General features: G+C 45.9%; 1 protein-coding gene across 1 annotated transcript in view; it reads left to right on the top strand.

The window, feature by feature from the left end:
- The window catches only part of LOC144134594 (kelch-like protein 10), a 677760-nt gene that overhangs the window by 623912 nt on the left and 29855 nt on the right, over positions 1 to 23993 (top strand). Inside the window, exon 10 of the mRNA XM_077667481.1 lies at positions 9506 to 9625. Within this exon, the coding sequence (XP_077523607.1) occupies positions 9506 to 9625 (120 nt within the window). The remainder of the gene's footprint in view (positions 1 to 9505; positions 9626 to 23993) is intronic.

Genomic DNA, 23993 nt, shown 5'->3' with positions numbered 1-23993 from the left:
GTGTGTGCTACGAGGGGCCGCGTTCGACGGCGCGGCGTAGACGGAGCCCCCAGTGGCGGCGAAAGCACAACCGGACCCCCTTTCATGTTTCTACTGTATATGGCTGCAAGCAACTTGAGTGAGATTGCTTTTGGGCCTGCCGCCGTGGACCGCACGGAGACGACCCAGATGACAGCGGCATCATCAATTACCGAGCCATACTCGTTGAGAGTGACGACCAGAACGAAGGGGTTTAAGCCCAACCGGACCCCCTTTCCATAGTGTCGGCACGAGACGAACGCCGCCGCCGCCGCCGCCGCCGCGGGGAGACGGGCGTTATCTTCCCCAATTGCCGTGGCGGTTCCAGGGGGGGCCTCGTTTCGGCGGGCCTGGCCCCGTGGCAAGACGGTGGGCATCATCAATCAACCCTCCCGAGCACATCCCAGGACAAGGGACCACTTTCCCGGCCTTTTAGTGACCTCGCGTTCCGGCCTTGAGGGGCGAGTGTCATTTGATGGAGAACGGAGGCCGGTGACCCGCGAGAACCGACAGCGGGCCAGAGCGCGCCTTACCACAGCCGACGCTATGCGCTACCTTGAAGACAACCTTCTTTCCCTCGGACTCAACACGTGAGGGGGGCGAGACCATAAGTGCGGTGGTGTGTTTGTGCGCCCAAGTGAAAGCCCTAGCCCCCCCTTTCTGGCGTGGGCGTCCTCACCCTAGGGAGTGTGGGGATAAGAGGATATAAAAATCGACAAGCAGTACGCAAGAAGGACGCTCAGGACGACATCGTTCGCCAAGGGGGCCTTCAGCGCCGAAGCCCGACGGCGTGCAGCTTCTGCCAGCAACCGTTCGAGATCAACTCCGAAGCCCCTCCATCGTCCCCATGAAGTCGTCGGCACGTAAGCTCGGACGCCCCAGCCTCTAATGTATAATCATAATCATGTGTAATTATTGAATATATCTGTTTGTTTAAACTGAGCCATACGGTGTCTTTTTGCCTCTCCGTCCCGTGTGGACCTGCGCATTATGGGGGGTCATCACAGCATATACCGATGAGTACGCGAGGGGATGAAGCATGACAGCCCACTCAAATCATTTCCAGCGATGTTACTACGTTAACAATGGAACAATTTAAAAGGCGCTTGGCAGCGATACGAACACCGCCGCCACGGCAGCCGTCAGGTCTGTTTTTCTGGAATATATCAAAGTCAGGAAGTTCGCGCAGGATTTCGGAATCTAAGATTGATGAATTTAGCCATGTTTCAGTCAGCAGAACCACGTTACTAGATGATGAGCTGATAAGACTACATAAGGAATCACGCTTGGGTATTATACTGCGAATGTTAGTGTAGAAAAGGGATAGATGATCGTTTTTGGACCGTACGTTACTCCTGAGGGGATTGGAGGCTACTATGATTTACGTTCTCAGCGGTGTGATCAAAGATGTACGTTTTACCAATATAGACTAGCCTGTTGTGACGGAGCTTGTAGGAGATATGGTTAGCTTTCGCAAATTCAATGAGGCGTTTACGGTCGACTCGGGTGTTAGGGGAGAAGTCTTCGGTGATTGCGTAATCAGTCGATTTAAACTGATAAGTTGATGACAAAACGCGTTCTTTGTCCTTGAACTGCAGAAATTTAACTATGATTTGGCGGTGCTTTTCTCTTTTGAATGTGCCCATGGACGATGCGCTCGCTCGATATTATTGCTTTCGATGGTTATATTCAGGTTCTCCTGGCAGTGATCTATTATTAATTTTTTTATAATCACTCGAGCTTTCGTTTTGCGCATCTTTGAGCTCATACAACACGAAATTGCTTCGGCGAGACATGTTTTCAAGGTCATCCATTCGGGCAGTCAAAGTAGATACCTGAGCTGAGCAGTTGGCGGTAATGCTGTGTATGCGGTCAATTTAAGATATCACATTCGAAATAGAACGTAAATCTGCCTCAATATTCGCAAGCCTAGGGTTTAGGTGGACAAATGCTTTCTCATGCTCTTCAAGGGAGGGCTTGATAGAGCCTAGCTGCTCAATGATTGTTGACTGCCCGGGTTGTAAAACTGTAAGCACGGCAAGTATATCATTGGAATTGTCAGCAGCAGAGGAGGGGGGAGGCCCGGGATTTGTTTCCACTTCCCCAGTCAGCAATAGTAGTTTCCATAACATGTGGGAACACCCGTAAAACATAGCTCTTGATCGCCGTCGGCCCGGCAGCACAAATATACAGCGGTTACTGAAGCGCTTGGCGTAAAGGCTGTGATAATTCATAACATGCGTAACGAAGAAGCAAAGGAAGGTAGGGCGATCCACTTCTGTAGCGCCGCCGAGCCCAGCACTAAGCGCTGCGGTAGTTTGGTCGGGCCTTACGTAGCCGAATCCAGGGGAAGGCACGGTGATTATCGTAGATAGCGATGACGGTGGCCAGGGGCTATGAAGATAATGCAGCGGAAGCAAAGTATCCGTAGTAGTAGGCAGAGGCTCGCACTTGGCTGTCCAAGCTTGATCTTGCACCGGTTGTTCCATGACGGTATGGGCATGCGCAGAGGGAAGCACAGGCAACGAGAGGACTGTCGGTAATGTGCAGGCGGACAGCGCTCCGAGAACAGCGAGCAGACGGGGCCAGCAAAGTGGGATGAACTGCGCAACGAAGAAGCGAAGGCAGTTAGGGCGATCCATTTCTGTAGCGCCACCAAGCCCACGCTGGGGTGCTAACACACGAACTCACGCTTTTTTCTATTCCGGTGGGCTTCTAGCCATTCACGGGCAGTCTTATATTTGCTTCTGCATAATACCTGAGTATCTTGTAGCTTTGCGGCATAAATTTTATGCTGTTCTTTACCACAGCCCTTGCAATGATGCGGCAACTTTGACCCGGTACCCTTCCCTCGCAGATGTTTGTGCTCGATTGGAGATTCATTAATACATCGATCTGTCTGGCCGATCTACACCTACTCACACGACAGCGGGATGCTTTAGAGTACCCACACAGCACATTTCACAAAAGGGTTTCCATGCTTTGTTTGACATTCTGTTACCTTGGCATTATCAGTTTCAATCATAGGACAGTGCGATGCAAGTTTTCTGGGTGGTATAATATGCCACAACTGAATTCAAGAAACAGCTGCAAGTAGCCCCTGTGTCGTGTTATTCATTTTCTGTGTGCTGTCTTTTGTGCGCTGCATTTGCTTATCTGCCGTGGCTACAGCTACAGCTGAATAGAGATGTTCAGTGACTGGATGCTTCCATCAATTCAATTTGAGTGGTATCATGAAGATGGCGTCCTAAGAAACCAGGTGTCATTCCCTCCTGTATTATATCCCCCAAGCGGTGCGATCAAGTTGTGTGAGCACTGTTTTGCTCAACGTCAAGAAATTTTTAAGTGTGTTTCAGTTGCCGCATTGTTTTCTTTCTGATAAACATTGATACTGCACAACAACGGGGAACCAGCAAATTCCAATAACGGCCATGACCACTGAAGCCACATGTCACCTAAGCCTAAATATGGAAGAGTGATGTTCCCTTACAGAAATTATCCCATTTTTTCCCGAATTAATAGTCAGCGCTGAAAGAAAAAACGAATTCTGGACTAGTTTTCAGAAAATGTTAGTAATTAAAAAGAATAAGGCGATTTATTTGACTCAAAATACATTTGGCTAAAGATAAAATTATGGCCAAAGCGCGGGACAAGCAGGAGGCGCGTCTCTAAAATCACCGCTGCACCGTCGATACACTGTGCTGATCACAGCAGTCGTCTGTTGGCTGCTGCGAGTTTTTTCTGGGCGAATTATACGAGATGAAAACCTGATCTTTGCTGTTTTTCATTTCTCTAAGCTAAGTTGCTCACCAGTAAAGCAGTAAAAGTGATCTCCTAGTTTGGTAGTAAATACGGCAGCGATTTTGTGGAGACGCAGCCTTTACTTATAGTAGAGCAGTCGATGGTACGAAAATGATTGGCTCGTTATTATATAGGTAATATTAGACGCCAGCAGCCGCCGAAGCTAAGGAAAAAAATGATTGGCTCGTTATTATATAGGTATTATTAGACGCCAGCTGCCGCCGAAGCCAAGGAAAGCTTTGGGAAATGCTTCTATGCATTGTTTGCAATCTATGATGTTCATGACTGAAAACTCAGTGTGCTCATTTTACGGTGAAAGCAGATTTATTAAAAAGTGGAAGAAAGAATAGCCACTAGCCACGAGTTGAGTCCGATAGTCACGGCAACCGTAAGCAAGGTACATTGCTTTATCAACAGGGCACGGTCCCTGTACCTGTGTATGTCAAATTTTCTACTTTCGGGGGTATTTATGTAGCGTATAACATAAGCTTGCAAGAATTCGCCCGCGCGATCCTCGTCTATAGAGGTGGACATAGAACGCCCTGCATTACCGCGAGTAACACTACCACCTATTCGCTCTCCCAGAAGTTGCGGCCTTCGCCCTGATGACGCAGCGTCATCTCATTATATTGCAATATTCTGTGGTCACAGCAAAAAAAAAAAATTACCGGGGCACCTAAGCAGCTCTTATTCTCGAATTTATACTTGCCGCAGAATGTGTATATGAGTGGTTGTCAGTGGCTTCGCTGCAGTAGCTCGTTTCGCACGTTTCGCGGCGTTGTGATGGCCTCGATCGTACTTCGTCGGCAGTGAACTGCGGGCCACACTTTGCTGCCTCGCCTGGTGATGTGGATGCGAGCGATTCAACTTCGGATGAAGAAGACTACACAAGCAGCGTTTGCATGAATACTACAAGGACATCGTGTATGCTGGCTTATCCCGCGGAGCCGACACGCCACTGTGTATATATGCACCACATCCCGTCTGTCTAAACAATGATCCCATGGCCAGCGCATGCGGCCGCCCCCGTTTTGAGCGCAGTCTGCTTTGTTATCTAGCTGAGAGGGTATTGTACCACCACTACAAGGAGGAGGAGGGGCGCCTCGAAGCTCGTGTTCATTCATCGTGAATGCCGACATGCCTTACTTGATGTGCCAATGGCATGTGGCGCCGGCGTTTCTGTCGCCCCTACCTTGAGGGCAATCCGCTTTGTTATGAAGCTGATGGATAGATGCATGGATGGAAGATGGGAGCGTCCCGTCTGAAACGGGGTGGCGGTGTTTTTTTTTCTTGTTAATGCGCAAGCATTATATAGAAAGTTCCGCAAGACGTGTCAGCAAATTTTGTCCGCACGATGCTGGCATTCTGTACAGATAGATGCGAAAAAGTTTGTGATAGGTAGTGTGTGAGTGCATCTTTAAATGGAAGAAATTTTGTTGACTAATTGTAATTAATTAATAAATTGATTTGCATAATTTTAGAAGGGTGCGCAGAAAGTGTCCGCAAACTTTGTCCGCATGATCCTGTCGTTGTATATAGATGCGAGTGAAAAGTTTGTTGATGGTTTATGGTTTAGTCGGCTTAACGTCCCAATGCGAGTCAGGCTATGAGAAACGCCGTAGTGAAGGGTTCCGGAAATTTATACCACCTGGGGTTCTTTAACGTGCAGTGACATCGCACAGTACACGGGCCTCTAGAATTTCGCCTCCATCGAAATTCGACCGCCGCGGTCGAGATCGAACCCGCGTCTTGAAAAGTTTGTGTTAGGTATTGCGTAAGTACATATTAAAATAGAAGTTTGGTTGGCGAATTGTAACTAGTGAATTATTTTAAACTGACCTTTATTATTGATTGCTGCATGTGAAACGGGTTTCTTGTGACTGATTCGATGATATGTAAATGCATGATAAGGCTTACTTAGTATCAGAAATAAAATAAAAAATACTAAATTAAAAATAAAGCATGAAACAAAGTAAAGAAATAAAACAAAATAAATAAAAATATGTGGCTAAGAATAAAAATATATAAATATCAAACTATAAAGAATTCAAATAATAAAAAATGAAAAGGAGGGAGAAAGAGAGGAAAGGGACAGGCTCTCGCATTTCCGCTCTTAAACGCACAAGTGCAATAATGTATAATTTCTTTTTTGTTTAACTGAGATGGTATTTCCTAGCACAGCAGGCAGCTTCAGGGTAGTATTAAAACGTGTTTCCATTCACTGCGGAGGTCGACTTGCCTTTTTCGATATACGCCTGCCTTGTTATGGCCTGTTGATACAGGAGGCGTATTCGCTAACTGCAGCCTGTACAGCCACTAGTCTTGAAGCCATATAGAGGGGCCACCAGGGTGGCTCAGTGGTTATTGCGTCCGGCTGCTTACCCGAAAGACGCGGGGTTGATAGCAGCTGCGGCGGTCCAATTTCGATGCAGGCGAAATTATAGAGGTCTGTGTAATGTGCAACATATGTGCACGTTAAATGACCCCAGGTGGACGATATTTCCGGAGCACTTCACTACGGCGTCCCTCATAGCCAGAGTCGCTTTGGGACGTTAAACCCCATAAATCTATATTGGATCACGTTAAATGAAGTGTCACCGGGTTTTCCTAAAAGAGGTTATAAACCCAGGACAGTGCGCAAGCCTGTTATTTTGAGCTCGAAACCAAAAAATGATTGTCCATCCGTATGACGATTATGGAAGGAATGAGGGCAGAATACGTTTATCGGAAAGCTTCCTAAACAGCGTTACCCCGGGGGGTGGGGGGGGGGGGGGGGGGTGATGACGCCATTCACGGACCGCGTTTCTGCCAGCCGCATCTTTCTGATGACGGCGACGTGTGACGTCACCACCAATAATAGCACTGTTCCCCTCCCACCCCCGCCCCCGAGACAGGTTTGGGGCTTCCCCTCCTCCAGCTGGGGTCGCTATACAATACCTCCTCTCTCGGATAACAAACCAGTCCAGGGTCAAGATTGGAGCGGCCGGTCCTTACCGCCGCATGCACTGGGCGAGATGGGACGGTCCCGCCTGACTTGATGTGGTACATGAAAAACAACGGCGTGTCACCACCCCGAGATACACTATGAAACAGGCTGCTCCACTGGAGTATTCAGGCAAACGTAGCTAGAGATTTCACACAAGGAAAAGTCGTCGCGCCGCCCTCACTCGGCCTTCAGCTTAATGAGAATGAGGCTGCGGCGCTATGGACTCTACATCGTACAGCTTGAATCGCTCGCGTGTGCATCATCAGGCGAGACAGCGTAGCGCGGCCAGAGGCGGCAGTTACCTGCCGATGAAGTACGCGACCATCTCAACGCAGCGGATCGTGCGAAGCCAGCTGCTGCAGCGAAACAACGTTCACCGGTCAAGTCCCCGACAGCTTAGCGCCAAGTACAGGTAATGGTAAGCTCTCGCATTTACACATCATAAGAATTGCTTAGGTTGCATACAATCTTTATTAAAGGTGTATTCAAGGTCGAGCTTTAGCGATCCAGAATCGTGGGCAACGTTCAAAAGGTACCGAAACAAACTGAACTTAACTTTAAGAAAAGCGAGGAATGCATATCACCTTAACAAGTTCGCTGGTCTGACCGATCAAAAGAAAGTTTGGAATAGGTTGAATCGAGTCTTGAACCCTAACTCTACAAAAACAATTGACAGTATTACAATGGAAGTCATTAGTTATAGTGGACTCGCACTCGCAAATAAGTTTAATAGCTATTTCAGTGGACTTGTTGATAGTGAACACAACAATATGGCATTGGATTACATTACGAATCATACAAGTAACAGTATTTTTATAACATGTTGTGACGAAAATGAGGTGCTTAATATATATAAAGGCATGAACAATATAAACAGTGAAGATGCTTTTGGACTGAAAATGAAACCTGTTATGTACGTCTTGGACATTATCTGCCCAATTTTAACTTATATTTATAACTTGTCTTTGACTACCGGCATTTTCCCTTCGGACATGAAAATAGCAAAAGTAGTTGTTCTTTATAAAGGTGGTTCGAAAAACGATCTTGGTAATTATAGACCAGTGTCTATATTGCCTATTTTTTCTAAGGGCTTGGAAAAAACAATACATTTACGACTTTCCAATTTTCTTGAAAAATACAACGTGATAACTCCAAGACAGTTTGGATTTAGACATAAGTCCTCTACTGAAATGGCTCTCTTGGAGCAAAAAGAAATAATCTTAAATAACATTGAATGTAAACAAATAACCCTTGGAATATACATAGATTTCTCCAAAGCCTTCGATAGGATTCATCACGAAACTCTTCTTAAACTTTCTGCATACGGTGTCCGGAACAAAGCACTATCTCTTATCACCAGCTATTTAACTGACCGATATCAGTACGTTTCTATAGATAATCATCGCTCTACTTACAATAAAATAAAGCATGGTGTACCTCAAGGTAGTATCCTTGGTCCCTTATTATTTATTGTATATATTAATGATTTAGTACAGATTGACTCTGAAACAGAATACGTAATTTACGCTGACAACACTACTTTATTTCTGACCGGCACCAACGCGAATGATATAGTAGAAAAGGCTAATAGCGTGTTGGGAAAACTTAACTCATGGTCTGAAAAAAATTCCCTACTAATAAACACACGGAAAACGAAGGCGATATTTTTTAGAGCTAGAAATGTCAAATGGGTTGAACATACAGATTTAGTATTGGGTGGTAATATAATAGAAATAACTAATGTTGTAAAAACACTTGGCGTTCACTTCAATGAATTTATGTTATGGGACTACCACATCGAGCAAATGGAGAGTAAGCTAGCTCGCGTTGTCGGCATACTCAGAAGGTTAAAGTGCATGATACCTACTAGGACAAAACTTGTTATTTACCATGCCCTCTTTGACTCTCATGTTAAATATTGTCATTTGGTTTGGGGTACAACGACGCAAACTAATATTCAAAAGGTTTTGACATTACAAAAAAAATGCAGTCAGAGCAATTGCGGGTGCCACATACTTAGCACATACGAGTGCTCTATTTGCAAAATACCGCATTATGGATGCAAGGGTTATTCATCAGTACCCTGTAATTCAGCAGTACAAATCTCAGGTACATAGTGACACCACATTTTTTTCTGACCTTGCGAATCTACGGGAAAATACCGCTGTTCACAACACAAGACACTACGAATATTGGTATGTACCTTGTCCACGCACAAATTACGGTTTTCAAACACTCAGGTATGTGTTGCCATCTTTCCTTAATAGAAATGCTTTCACTAATCAATCCACTCTTTCCGTTTCATATAACGCTGTCAGAAATATGTTCTTACAAAACAATGAATCATATCCAACTGTAAAATAAACTAAGTATCAATGTGCTGTGATTAAACTATCAATTGCGTGTGTGTAACAGTACCGAGACTATTCTGGTGATCTGTTATGAAGATATTGTACATATTTGTTATTTCATGCATTCTCTTGTTATTGTTTTACTGCTGCCTGTCATCGCCGTGCCAAGCCGCTACGGGAGATGGGAGCTTTGTCAAGCCGCGTGCGCGGCTTTTTTTCCTTTCTCCTCAGCCATTGTACATGACTGAAATAAATGCAAAAAAAAATAAACTGGCTTTTGCAGCCTTCGTTGTGATGTAGAGCTTTCGCTCTATAAATAATTGTCTTCAATTCCGAATTTTTCTTCCAGTGGAGATGTTGGACCTGCGGAGGGCCCGCTCGGCGGAACTGCCCAGCATGGCCATACCAAAAGGATATTTCGCAGCGGTGCTGCTCGAAGGATACATCTACGTAATCGGAGGAGGCATAGGTATGGTCGTGTACAGTTTTGCTTTCTGGATAGCGTATCCATCCACGCTTGGCTCGCTCAGCTGGTGGCCTAAGTTGCGACAGTGCGCTGCGCGTTCTCGGAAGGGCGCAATCTCCTGCGCCATCTTACCTTTGTGGGACCCCAGACGCGCTTCAACAATATACTGTATGAAGTCAGGAATCTCGTCTGTGTCGGGCGACAAGACTCATTATAGGTCTGAAGGTTGGCAGCCTGGCCGTCATCTGTAAGCATTCAACTGGTCATGCAACCTCCAGCAAGAGTGACAGCGGCGCCGACCAGAGAAGAAAAGGCGCAAGCCGTGAGAAAATACGGGGGAAGGCTGTGAAAACGAGAAAAAGCAAGTCAGTTTGGTAGTTTAGAAGAACTTCTCGTCGGGCTAGTTAGTGCATTGCTTTGAAGAACCACGTTGCGCATTATGATCACTGAAACATGGTACACATGTGAGGGTGATGTGTTGAGTCTGCCTGGATACATAAGTTTTTATTTAAATAGGAAAAACCGACGTGGCGGTGGTGTGCTGCAGTTAGTATCGGAAAAATTTTCATCTTCTTTGCAACCAGCATTTTCAGAAGTTAATGACGACTATGAAATTCTAACCCTACAGTGTAAAAGCAAACTCTTTGTAGTCCTTTACCGCCCCCCTCAAGGAAATATAAACAATTTTTTCGGCTATTTAGAAAAGTTGCTCAATTTTGGAACTGTTAATAAGATGCATTTGATTTTAGGTGGTGACTCCAACATTAATTTATTAGAACACACAGTGCCGGCACGTGAATTTAAGATACTTCTTGATTCATATTTTTGTCACAATGTTATATCTGTACCTACACGAATCAGTCATCACTCCGAAAGCCTTTTAGACTTACTTGTGACAAATAGCATTCATTACTGTGCAATGTCGGAGAGAATTGTGACAAGCTTAAGCGATCATTTCACTATCTACATGTTCTGCAAAGCAGGCGACTTTCTTAAAAGAGTAAACTCTGTTCGGAGACATATACTCTGCGGGAAATAAATCCGGAGACTCTAGAAATATTCCGAAACAAAATTTCACTCATATGTTGGACTCAGTGTTTGAATGCACATGTACTGAAAGAGCCTATGAAACATTTATGGCCCTTTTGAAAACATGTTACTATTCCTGTCTTAAACTTAATGTGGTAAAGAAGTGCAAAAACTGCGTAAGCCGTGGATGACAGATGAATGCCTTGTAATGATAAAAAGGAAGGAAAAATTGTACGAGAAGTTCACAAAAACAAAGAACCTGGGTGACCTTTCAGCTTTCAAAAAATACAGGAATTATGTAACAAACTTTTTAAGTAAAATTAAAAACACTTACTTTGTAAATCTTTTTTCCTGTACAAAAAGTGATGTCTTATGGCGCGAACTCAGCAAACTCTTAACTCCGGCATTCGCCACAATGGTGAATTTCGTTTAACACTAAATGATGAAATACTTGAGGGTGAACAACTTGCAGAAAAGTTTAATGAACACTTTGCAACTCTCTCCTCATGTTCGCACGCGGTTGACAGGAATGCGGCTAAAACATTCTTAAGCTCACAAAATTCTAAAACTGCATTCTTTGAGCCATGCACCAATGAAGAAATATATTCTGTTTTCACGTCTCTAAAAACAGCAAGGCCAGAGACATTGATGACTTAGAAATGAAACCTGTAAGATATGTCCTCGACCTTCTAGTACCCCAACTTTGTAATGTCTTTAATGCTTGCTTACAAGCAGGTACTTTCCCAGAAAGCATGCAGTGTTCCAGAGTAAGTGTTATACATAAATCTGGTGACAAAAACAATTTATCTAACTATCGGCCAATCTCTGTGCTACCCTTTTTTTCCAAAGGATTAGAAAAGGTTATATGCAAGAGAATAATGTCTTTCTGTGACAAGCATATGATTCTCTCGGAGCAGCAATTTGGATTTCGTAAAGGTCGATCTACAGAGTTGGCGCTCTTAACGCAGAAAGAATTATTGCTTAAAGGTTTTCAGGAAAATATACCTACTTTGGGTGTTTTTATCGATTTCTCAAAAGCGTTTGATAGAATCGACCATACAATCCTGTCTACCAAATTAGACCATTATGGTTTCTGCGGTATTCCTGGTGCACTTCTTAAATCATATCTTAATCATCGCAAGCAGTGTGTTGTAATTAATGAGTGGCGTTCTAGTGTACTAAATATTACTGCAGGGGTACCACAGGGCAGCGTATTGGGACCGATACTATTTAACATCTATATAAATGATATAATAAATATTAGCAGACATGCATATTTCATTATATATGCAGATGACACTAGCCTTTTCTTCCAGTCGAATGACTTAAACGATTTAAAGGTTTCCGCAAATACAACACTAATGAAATTGCTTCAGTGGACTAAAGCAAACGGTTTAGAAATCAATACTAGAAAAACAAAAGCTCTGTTATTTGCGCCTGTGCAAAAAAAAATATTACTAGGGATCTCAACATGCAGCTTGGATCAGAGGAAATAAAACTAGCAAGTGAAGTTAAAAGCTTAGGGGTAATCTTTAATCAAAACTTAAGTTTGAATACGCACGTGGACCATGTGGTAGGAAAGCTAGCGAAAGCTACAGGTTTGCTTTCTCGGTTCCGGCACATGCTTCCAGTGAAAGTTAAACTTATGCTTTATAGTCCTTTGTTTCTCCCCCATATAAATTATTGTAGCCTTATCTGGGCTGGCACAAGGCAACGCAACATAAACAAATTGCGTCTGCTGCAGAAGAAAGCCATTCGTCACGTAGCAAATGCTCCCTTTGATGCCCATACACAAGTACTATTTTCCTCCTTTAATGTGCTTCCTTTACAGCCTGTCCACCAATTTAACCTCATTATGAACTACAAAAAAGCCATTAAAGATGACAGCGTCACTTTTATAAAGCTTTGTAATCTCAGGAAAAATCCAGAAGCACCCTATCCCATTAGAAAAAAAGAATTCTGGTCAATTCCCTTTTCACGCACAAATTATGGCCTACACAGACTACAGTACCACATACCGAAGTACCTTAATCTATTGGGAGCAAATAATATTGACATATGTAACATAGCAATAAAAAATGGAAAGAATACCTCATATCACAAAGCATGTAACTCTGCTATTTTTTTAATGATTGCGGAGTGGCAAAGACTGTATTTGACACAAATGTGCCTTTGAATGTTCTATCCTTTTTATGTTTTCTGTCTTATCGTTGTTGTTAATCTGACCTGTAAATGACTTATGCGATGTTGTGTTTGAGCGCGTGTATGATTATGGCGTTATTTAAGTTTTGTAGATAAGTGCCTGTTGTCTGCTACCAATGTCAAGACAGGGGCAGGAACCCCGTCAAGCTACTAGGATAGTAGCTTTTTGTTCCTGTCCCAGTGTTTTTTCCTGGCTTATTATAGAAAAAAATGCTGAATAAAAGGATTTGATTTGATTGATTTGAACTGGATGTGGGATTCCTGGTGAATAAAGATACAACTGGCAGCATAGAGGGATTTGATAGCAGCAACGAGTGGCGGAAGTCATCGTTAATAAGGTTGAAAAAATTGGCAGTTCATGGCTTAGCTCGGCTATGCCAGGATATACGTAGCGAGAGGTACGTTTCCCTGACTAAGCTTGTTGTGGTCAATGTATGTTTAGCAATGAGGGACATTGGGTATACACATCTTTTATTCAATTTGCTTGACAGAGACGATGACTGCCCGATGATCTGTGAAGTAGCATGCCGCGGTCTCAATTTTTTCTATACACTATTTCGATTTGGTAAAGCCTCTTTAGTATAAAAGCTCTACAGTAATTCTCCATTGTGTAGTCTCGACGTGAGGGTCTGAAGCTAAATCAAAGTCAAACTTTTCTTTCATACACTGACTAAGGGAGTACTTTTTCCTGTTGAAATCTCCCAAAGTCATACACAACTATGAAACTGTGCCGTTGGCTGGTATACACGTGGCAACCACATCAACCAGATCAACCGTCTGCCGGTGCCACGTAGACTCCTTGGATGATAATGCCGCATTCCAGAAGCCGAACAAAGCAGGCCTCACCATTACTCACCGCTATCGAAGGGAGATGTCTGACAGCGGTGATACCTTGTTTCACGTACACAGACTCCAGCGTTTTTATTTTGTTCAAGCCAACTGCCAGGCGACAACCTCAGGATCAGAAGAGTTAATCTTCTCTTGTCTATACCGCTGTTTAGCAGCGGCTGGACTCTCCTTCGCTGCGTGCATGTCAAACGTTGTGATACAGACGCCCACTACATCTCCGCCTTTTATACGCAATACTGCGCATACGGCGCGGGGTTCGGGTGATAGAGCGGCGTGCGGCGACGAAGAACGCGGCGCAGCTGTAGGGTCCCTCTGGGTACAATGGTATCGGCGCATGCGCGCAAATGCTCATCCACGCGACGTCACGATCGGCTTTGACGGTGGAGCGGGCACGCTGCTGCGGCGCGACAGCGAAGCGCACGCTACACTTTGCTCCTCTTCGGGTGGCATGGAAACGGCGCATGCGCACAACTGGTCTCTTCCATGTACCTAGCAATGAAGTCTAAGGTTGAACGAAATACTCGACTGGCAGCACAGTGTTGCTCTCGCTACAAAAGAGGTACAAATTCTAGGCGGTGCAAGTCTACGTGCCTACAGCAAGCCATGATGACCAGATAGTGAAAAGCTTCAATGAATACCTCGAATAAGAAATTATTAAACTAAAAACACAGTACACTATACTGATTGATGACCCTAATGCAAAGGTAGGCAAGATGCTGACTAGAGAACAGGTAGTAGGTGAGTATGGATTATTTATAGGAATACCAAGGGGGAGTTAGTAGTTTGTAGAACAAAATATTTCTCGGATCATGATACCTTCGTCCGCAAACGGGAGGACCGGAAGAGGACCTGGGATAGCTTGATTGTGGAGACAAAAAATGACAGGCTTCATACAGTGCGCCCACTCTGATACCGTGCAGGATGTCGATGTGCTCGATAAGGTGTGTTAGAGCAACTAACGATTGTTAAGGTCTCGAATTGGCTTACACTTTGGCAGGCAATGGAACAAACTAGTAAGAAAGAAGCCCTTCACCGAGGTTGCAGTAATAGAGTAATAGGAATTCGCGATCTCCCTGTAGAACAGATATTCGCATTGGACTTAAGACGACGACCTTATTGTTGAAGTAATGAACGATAATCTCGGTAATATCATTCCGGAGCGCGCAACAGAAGCACGTGGTAGGATAGTTGGACAGGATATCGGTAAGCTCTCAGAAGATTAAAGATCTGATTGAAAAGCGTCAAAGCAAGAAAGCCGAAAGAGTAAAGTATACAAGAGCTATACCTTACCTGTACTCACCAATGGGGTAGAAACGTGGAGGCAGGCTGAGCAAAAAGACTCATCTTAAGTTGAGGACAAAATAGTGAGCTATGGAAACAAAACTGATAGGTGTAACGTTAAGAGACCGAAAGCGGGCAGAGTGGGTGAGGGAACAAGCGCGGGTTAATTACATCGTAGAGGGAATCAAGAGAAAGAAATTGGCTTTGGCATGCCATGTGATGCGAAAGAACGATAACCGCTGGTCCGTAAGGGTTACGGAGTGGATTCCAAGAGAAGGCAAGCATAGCAGGGGACGGCCGAAAAAATTAGGTGGGCGGATGAGATTAAGAAGTTAGCGGGCCTACGGTGGCCGCAGATGACAAAGAACAGGGTTATTGGGAAAGACATGGGAGAGGCCTTTTCTTTGCCCTGCAGTGGGTGTAGTCAGGCTGATGACGCCCTAATGGGCAAAGGTAGCCCAAAAGCCTTCAAGACAACCAGCATCGGCAAAAATCAGATGTATGTATTCAGGTGCAAGCAGTGCAATGTAACTACTAATATTGACGAAATAGTTAAAGTAACTAAGGAGCTGTACTCAGATCTGTGCAGTAGGCAATGTGATCCGGACGCTAATGAGAAAGGCAATACGGCATAAAAATTGGACATCCCGCCAATACAAAATATCCAAGAAAAGAAAGCTTTAGGGGGAGTAATGCTATGTGGGAATGCAGCTGGTCACTGTCAGGTAACATCAGATCAGTTTAAGGGCGGGGGTGGGGGAGGGGAGATTGTGATAGGCAAACTGGCCACCCTGCCTACGGAATGCTTTGTGACGTCGATCGTATCGGGATATTAGAAGCATATCTGAATCCAAAACAAAGGGAACGTAAAGAACTGCTGGCGTATCAGCTTAGTATACATTTCTTATAAGGTATTTTGAAAGGTAATCGCTAATAGAATCGCGAAAATCAGGCTTCAATGAACCAAATGACCAGGCAGGTGTTTGTAAAGTATGCTCCCCAGTAAATAATGTTTAAACTATAAATCTGGTCAGAGATAAATGAGCAGAAAATAACAAGCCCCTATATGTGGGTGTTTCAAATTTTTGAATAGAGATATTTCTCAAAAAGCTTTCAAAAATACTTCAACGTGCAGTCTGTTTAATTTTACGTGAAGGGGGACATTATTTGTGATCAAATGCAATGAAAAGACTAATAATGACTAAAATAACTTGTCACCTATTTTATTTTTAGTTTTAGGGCGCAAGACAATATTGCAAGTATGAAGCCCATAAAAACCAATGGCGAGCACAGGTTCTGAATTTCAAACCGGCATCATACTTCGATGTAACGAAATTTTTAAAAAAATGCGTTTGAGATGTCTTCAAGTTGGCTTTCCCACGTTTCGCAATGATAAAATGGGCGCTACTTGAGTCAGATAGAGTCGCAGTGTACTTATTTTAGGACATAAATGATGTGAACGTGATTACAGTCACGATACCACGTGCAGCGACGCCATTTTTGAAACCCATAGGGAAAGCCAGCTCTCCATATTCTCATGGAACCAAGGATAGAGACATCATTCACCGGCAGCGTTCCCATAAAAGCTCTTAGGGTACGTGTGCAAATCTCGACCCCAATGGTCTTCTGATGACTCCTGGGGCCACCTGGTGGCGTTATTCCCCCCTCCTAAAGAAAATCGCAGTGGCTCAACTCAGCTGAGCCAGATTACACGCAGCGAAAGCTCGGTTAAACATGGTTACACACAGGCCTGTGTTCAACTTTATTGCGCCACACAGTTATTATTTACTGTTAACACTTGGCAAGTCTTGGTTCTTTTTAAAAATAAGGTAAGGTCAGTCTTATGGTGCCTGAGAAGTTTGCCACAGTTTCAGTCCGGGAAACTTCCAGGTCACATTTAGGCGGGAACATTAATTCTGGAACACCATGTCTAAGGAAGTGTTCCACTGGGTGGTTGACACCACAATGTTGTATGCGAGAGACAAACCAGTCTTTTTCCATCTTATGTGGGAAAATAGACTCGGTCTTGTTAGTAGCGCATACACGTGCCCACAACACCCGAGGTGTCCATGACGGAGGTGTTAGGCGCTACGTATACGCGCTTTGTTGTTATCGCACAGGCCTTCCAATTGGCTCTATGTTGAGCCACCTCCGCTGTTTTTTGCGGATTGAAAAGTTTATCGGATAGGGGAGCGAGGAGAAAGAGAGGACAGAGAAAGGAGACGCGTCTCGCGACAGCGATCGTCTAGCCGGCGAAGCGGCAAGGGCGATAACGGCATGTACAACAGATTCACGCGATTGCAAGAGGACACCAGCTGCCAGCCCCGCAGGGCCAGGAGCAGCAGCCCTGCCCCACTGCTGCCCTTCTTGCATTATCTGGGCGGCGAGCGCTGCCTTTTTATCTAGCAAGAGCGAGTCACTGGGTTGAACCACGTGACAAAACCGGAGAGAGCGAACGGTTGTAGCGACGGCCGGTGTAGCGACAGACGTGACTGCGAAGCGCACAGCTGTGGCGGCGGCGCGCCTCCCAGTTCGAGGTCATTTCCGGAACAGATTTGAACTTCAGCCCTGCATGCGAAAAGTGGAGCTTCGCTCCAAAAATTACAAACCGTTAGGGCGCTAAGAAATAACTGGAGGGTAACAAAACAACAAACGAAGGAGCAAGATGAAATGAGGCAAACAAGCTCCGTGCGATAAAAAACAAAAAAAGAACTGCGCAAGCGTTGTCAGTGCATGAAATAGGTCTTCATACGGTGTACGTTCACTACTACAGGCTGGGGTCGACGGCGCGCATTCTGCACAGAACCGTCGGGCAGAAGACACATCCCTGAAGCGATACAACACTTTGTAGGGACCAAAGTAGCGGCATAGGCGTTTCGCCGACAAGCCTGTGCGATGGACATGGTTCCATACCTACACTTGGTCGTCGGCCTGGTACCCGACGTGTTGGTGTCGTTGGTTCTAGCGGCGTGTGTCTGTCCCCTGTTGCCTCCTGATGTGCATGCTGGAGAGTTGACGGGCATCCTCCGCGTTATGGACAAATTCCTCGGCGTGCGCCCTGAGCGCCCGGTCGTCGGTACTGCACCGAAACCTGGCATCCAGCATTGGGCGCACATCACGCCCATAAGCGAGGCGAAATAGCGTAAAGTGAGTATTGTACGCGAAAGTTTACTATGGGAGGACCTCGCCCTAAGTATTATGCTGGACGTCTACGTATATTGCAAGCATATGCGCTATGGTTTTGTCGAGTCACTCGCTGAGCACATTTGACTGCAGGTGGTAGGCAGTAGTCTTGCGATGGCTCGTGTAACTCAACTTGAATACCTCGTGTATCAGCTGAGCTGTGAAAGCCGGTCCTCGATCGGTGATTACGTAGGACGGGGCGCCGTGCCGTAAGACAATGCGGTGTATGAACTGCGCGATTTCAGACGATATGCCTTACGGCACCGCCTTGGTTTTCGCGTAGCATGTGAGACAGTCTGTGGCGACAGTTATCTACTTATTGCCAGCCGATGGTACAGGGAATGGGCCTAGAGCATCCACTCCGACTTGGTAAAAGGGTGTGTGAAGCGGTGCAACTGGTTGCAGAAAACCCACGGGCATTAGGGAAGGCGGCTAGCGGCTCTAGCATTCTCAGCAATCTCTGACCTAGCGACGAGTAGTGGTAGCAAGCTTTGCCCAAAAATAGGCCTGGAGCACTCGAGCCTCGTGTAAATCTTAAGTTACCAGAGGTGAACTCGTCTTGAGAGGCAAAAAGGACGTCGGCACGTATGTCTGACGGTCAGACGAGAAGGAAGGCGCGGTCTGTGTGGCTCGAGTTTTTCTTGAACAGGATGCAATTACGCATGCAAAAGGAGCAAATGCTCCGGAAAGACTTTCGGAATACGATAGCAGTGGGGCAATCGTAGTCTTGAAAGATCGCAAGTTAATGTCAGCTCGCTCCCTCGCCCTTGCGTCAGAATTGCTAACTACTCCAAGGGAACCACTGTCGTCCTCCGCGCTATTATCAGCCCGACCGGTGCGCAAGAAATCGTGTCGGGATCTCCGTGCTTGCTTCCAGATTTGTACGCAATTGTGTCATAAAGTTCCTGGAGGCGGAGGCTCCACCTCGCTAGATGGCCTGGTGGGTCCCGTAGATTGGACTGCCAGCACAAGGAGGTCTAGTACGGCTTTTAAACTGCGGCAGTAGACGTAAGGTCAAAATTTCTTCGTGGCCCGCACAACCACGAGGCAATCCTTTTAGGAAGTAGAGTAGAGTAGTTGATTTCGGCGCGAGACACAACGGGACTAGCATACGAAACTGTGTGTTGGAATAAGACAGCACCCAGGCCGATGTTGCTGGCATCGGTGTGGATCCCGGGGGAAGCATCCTCATCAAAGTGAGCAAGAATAGGGCTTCTTTGGAGATGTCGGCGTGGCTCTGTGAAAGCCACCCGTTGCTCGTTAGTCCAGACGAACGAGGTATCATCACGCGTCAAACGGGTCAGGGGTTGAACAATCTCTGAGAAGTCGGCGATCAAGCGACGGTTGTAGGCGCACAGAACAAGGAAGCGTTTGAGCGTTTTGTTTGTAATGGAACCGGAATTTCGACTACGGTGGCAGTTTACTCGGAATCGGGCTGTGCACCGCCGGCGCTCACAACGCGGCCAAGAAACCTGAGTTGTTCATAGCCGAAGTATTTTTTTCAGGCTTGAGCGTTAAACTGGCCCACAGCAGAACATCTAATACAGTCCGCAGGCGTTCAAGATGTTCGTCAAATGTTTCACAGAACACGACCATGTTTTCTAGGTAAACTAAACAAGTTTGCCATTTGAGGCCAGCAAGGACTGTATCCATCATTCGCTGAAATGTCGCCGGCGCTGAACAGAGACCGAAGGGCAACACCTTAAATTCATAGGCCATCAGGAGTGAAGAAGGCAATTTTTTTTCGCGGTACCGTTCATCAACCACGATCTGCTAGTACCCTCTCTTTAAATCATTCGCGAAAATAATTTGGCGCGGCGTTCACTTATGGCGTTTAACTGCGTGTAATGTACGCAAAGCGCAGTGTTCTATCCTCCTCCCTAACCACAACGACAGGCGACAACCTAGGACTCTGAGATGGTCGAATAAAGCCGTCATTAAGCATCTGCTTCACTTACGTTTGGATGGCCTCGCTTTCTTCAGGTGAAATACGATACGGCTGTTGTCGTATGGGGCGGCCGTCGTCGCACGTAATAATGCGGTGTTTTGTAAAGGCCGTCTGTTCAACTTTCGAAGAAGACGCGAACCAGGCTATGTATTGACATAATTAAGCACGTAGATATCTGTGTTCAACCTGTGACAGCACTTACCTGATGTCGATGCTACCGAGAGACATGTTCTGACGTCTCTCAGCTTCGCACATATAAAGCATTCAGAAACAACGGCTAATTGGTTGGCGAACGAAATCGCTGTGGCGCGGAAAAGGTGCCGAGCTTGTTTTGTAACAATCGTAATGATTAGTTGGGACCTACCATTACGTCGGTGGACGAGGCTTCGGACCGAACAAATGCCGTTCGTCAGCAACAGTGACAGATTGCTCTCGTCGACTGCTGTCCCGTCACGGATCCCATCGTAGTCGATACTGAGTGACACTTGCGCGTGGCGGAATAAAAACACTGTCGAAGGATACTGGAAGGGAGGAGCTGATTGGCGTGTGTCAGAAGTGCAATCGGCATTGTCTGTGGAAAAAGTAACTGTGTTGCCGGAGATTGATAATGGCATATTCTCTCGGAGGAAGTCAACATCGAGAAACGGGGCATAAGAACTATCACGGAGAACCAGGCATCTGGCAACGAATGCGCAGTTCCCGATCTGGACCCGAGCTGTACACTGGCCAAGCGGAGTGACGATGTGGGCGCCCGTCGTGCGGATCTGTGTGCGAGACCAATGTGCCATAACTTCTTTTAGAAGGGCTGCCAATTTGCCGCTTAAAATTAAAAAAATCGGCTCCTGTCTCCAGCAACGCGCTGATGCTGTGACCGTCGATCAGCATAGGTATGTGGAGTGAAAACCGGTCCTCATGTTCAGAAGTTGTGGTCGTCGATGACGTCAAATACCTGTCAGCCGATTTCCATCGCGTGGGAGGGACTTCAGCGCGTCGAGTTCTAGCGGCCCCGTCTCCGGAGGTCGCTGTCTTTAGCTTTCTCGGTGAGGGCTCGGCGACAGTCCTTGCGCCGATCGTCAGAAGCGCTGACTTGCCTTTGATGGCGACAGTCAGCAAGGTGACAAAGATTTTGACTGCCATCTTTCTGAGGATGGCAGACGGTGCAGGGCCACGTACTTTTCAATATCGCGGGGTGATTGACCAAATGGGGGTCTGGGCGCGTCGGCGGAGAAACCCTGCAGGCTGAGCTCACGATGTGGGCACTGACAGAAGAGATAACCGGGCTCTCTACAGCGGAAGCACAAACGCCTTCGGTCGGGGCCACGCCAGACATCCGGCTTGCGCAGAGGTGGTCGACCATTCCGCAAGCATCGCGCCGGCTGTATGGAAAGTGGCGGGACAGAATGGTCGAGAACAAATGACGCAGAAGGTGGGGCAGGACATCGTAGAGCATCAGCGTGTGTCGGGCGATGGAAGTCATTCCGGACGGGCTGAGGTTTGTCACCCAGTAACGGAAGTCTGATCACTTGCTGCACCTCCTTGCGGATGACGATAGCAAGAGATCCAACCGTTGGTTGCGGCGCACCGCGCAACTTCTGGAGCTCTTCACGTACAGTGAAGCGGATCATGCTCCCGAGGACGTCAGGGTTGCTTCCGGATGCCAGGAAGGACTGCGTGGCTGAAGCACCAATTGCTTGCCTGCTTCTGAACGCTGCTGAAAGCCAAAGCTCTGTCCCTTGACTAGTCTTTCAATTACATCCGCCGCCTTCCACCTAAGCTTGACACCCTCGATAGTCTCGTACGTAAGACGCACTTACGCACGATTGTACTGACCGAAACATGGATAAATTCGTCCATAGGAGACTCGAGATACTTTCCGTGCTTCCCGATTTGATTTTGTTTCGACGTGACAGGATAAATTCGCGAGAAGGGAGCCTACTAATAGTTGCTCACGTCGTTGTTCCGAGATTAAACTTCCATCCCCTCGGGAACTGCTCTTCATTCAATGCCATTCTTCATTCCCTCAAGTTATCATCGGCGTTTGCTATCGACCCCCTGATCTAAGAGATTCCTTTGTGGCCTACTTTCATGAAGCACTCCGCGTCATAACTACGTCCCATTAGCAAATTTCCATTCTTCTTTGTGGTCACTTTATTTTTCCTGATCTTACCTGGTCCGACCTCCCGGCCATTACAACCAAGGATAACATCGAAAGTGACTTTGTTGACACGTGCCTAACAGTTGGCTTGTCTCAGCTCGTATCTAACCCTACCAGGCAAAGTAATCATTCTTCAAATATTCTTGATCTCGTTTTTACATCCCACCCCGGATAACGTTTCAAAGCCACTTCATTTACTGGGCTTGGTGACCACTCCGTAATACTAAACACGTTTTCCTCCCAACTGCAATGCCTGAAAAAGCAAAAAAAGACACTCACCTTATATGACAAAGGGAACTGCAGAGCCATGAACACAGATCTCTTCAATGTTTGGCCGTCGCTGCTCCTTGACTTCTCAAGCCGGTCTATATAAACTAATTGTTCTCTCTTCAAACGCAAAATGCACCAACTGATTTATAAGTACACTACTACTATCACCATCACCGAAAAATCATCTTTGCCGTGGTTTTAATAACGAAAGGGGGTGCTTCAACAAGAAAAAAAAAACGAGAAGACTTTCTGGACAGCCAAACGCCTGAATACCGCTTACGCGCGGAAAAGGTATCAGCCTGCAGAAAAAACATTCCAGTCTTGATCAAGCCAAACCAAACGTTTCTTTTTTCATCAGTATTACCGTCTATGCTACGCACCAACCCTAAAAATATTTGGAAATCTATTGAACCTATACCCACAAACCTCTAACATTACTCAGCGATGGCAACATTCTCATAGCGGATCATGATGTCTGTAGCACCCTTAATTCCTTATATTGCTCAGTTTTTACTAAATAACTTGACGGTGAATTGCCATACTTCCCTGTATTTGATCACCCAGCTCTGCTAGACATTTTTCGATCTTAGTAGAGTTACGAAACTAACCGAAATATTGAAAGTGTCATTTTCATCTGGTAATGGTGGCTGAAACTCGAAAGTAATAACATATGCCAAGAACATTCCTAATGCCATATTGCGCCACGCTTTTTGGATAGTATTTATTGTCATGTGTGCTCCTACATTCTGGAAATTAGGTAACATCGTCCCAGTGCCCAAAAAAGGCTAATCATTTTCATGTAAAAACTACCGCCCTACTTCCCTCAGAAGCGTATGTTTAAAACTAATGGAATATGTTATTTATTCTCACATCATCAACTTTCTAGTATCAGTCAACTTTTTTCACCCTGACCAACTTGGTTTCTTCAGAGGTCTTTCCTGTGATTCCCAAGTACCTCCTTTTAGCTTCGACCTTAGTTCATATCTTGACTTAAACATTCCTGTTGACACGCTACTCCTTGACTTTGAAAAGCCTTCGATAAAGCGCTGCACAAAAGATTGCTACTAAAACTCTCGCGCCTACACCCTAATCACTTGGTGATGAAATGGCTTCAAAATTGTTTTGACTAACAGAGAGCAATTCGTCTACGCCAAGAAACCGCCTTCCCCTCGTTCTCCGGTTACTTTAGGTGTTCCTCAAGGCAGTGCTCGGTGTCACCTCTTCGCGCACTTTTGCGTGCGCTCCCAGACACCCTTAGAGCGTGTGGGGGTAACGGTCTCGGTCACAGAGGAGGTGCCCTCAGCTCAGTGTGGCAAGCTCAGCCGGAGACCAGCTACCAAGTTACAAGGGGGTTGGTCGTTTGGTGCCCAGCTTTCACCGGTCGCAAGCCAGAGAATGGGTCGGAGCCAAAGGTTCACAAAACAAAAGAAAGTTTATACAGCAAAGAGACGATA

The sequence above is a fragment of the Amblyomma americanum genome, chromosome 5, assembly GCF_052857255.1.
Source record: "Amblyomma americanum isolate KBUSLIRL-KWMA chromosome 5, ASM5285725v1, whole genome shotgun sequence".
NCBI lineage: Eukaryota > Metazoa > Arthropoda > Arachnida > Ixodida > Ixodidae > Amblyomma > Amblyomma americanum.
This window is presented reverse-complemented; position numbering and strand designations above follow the sequence as displayed.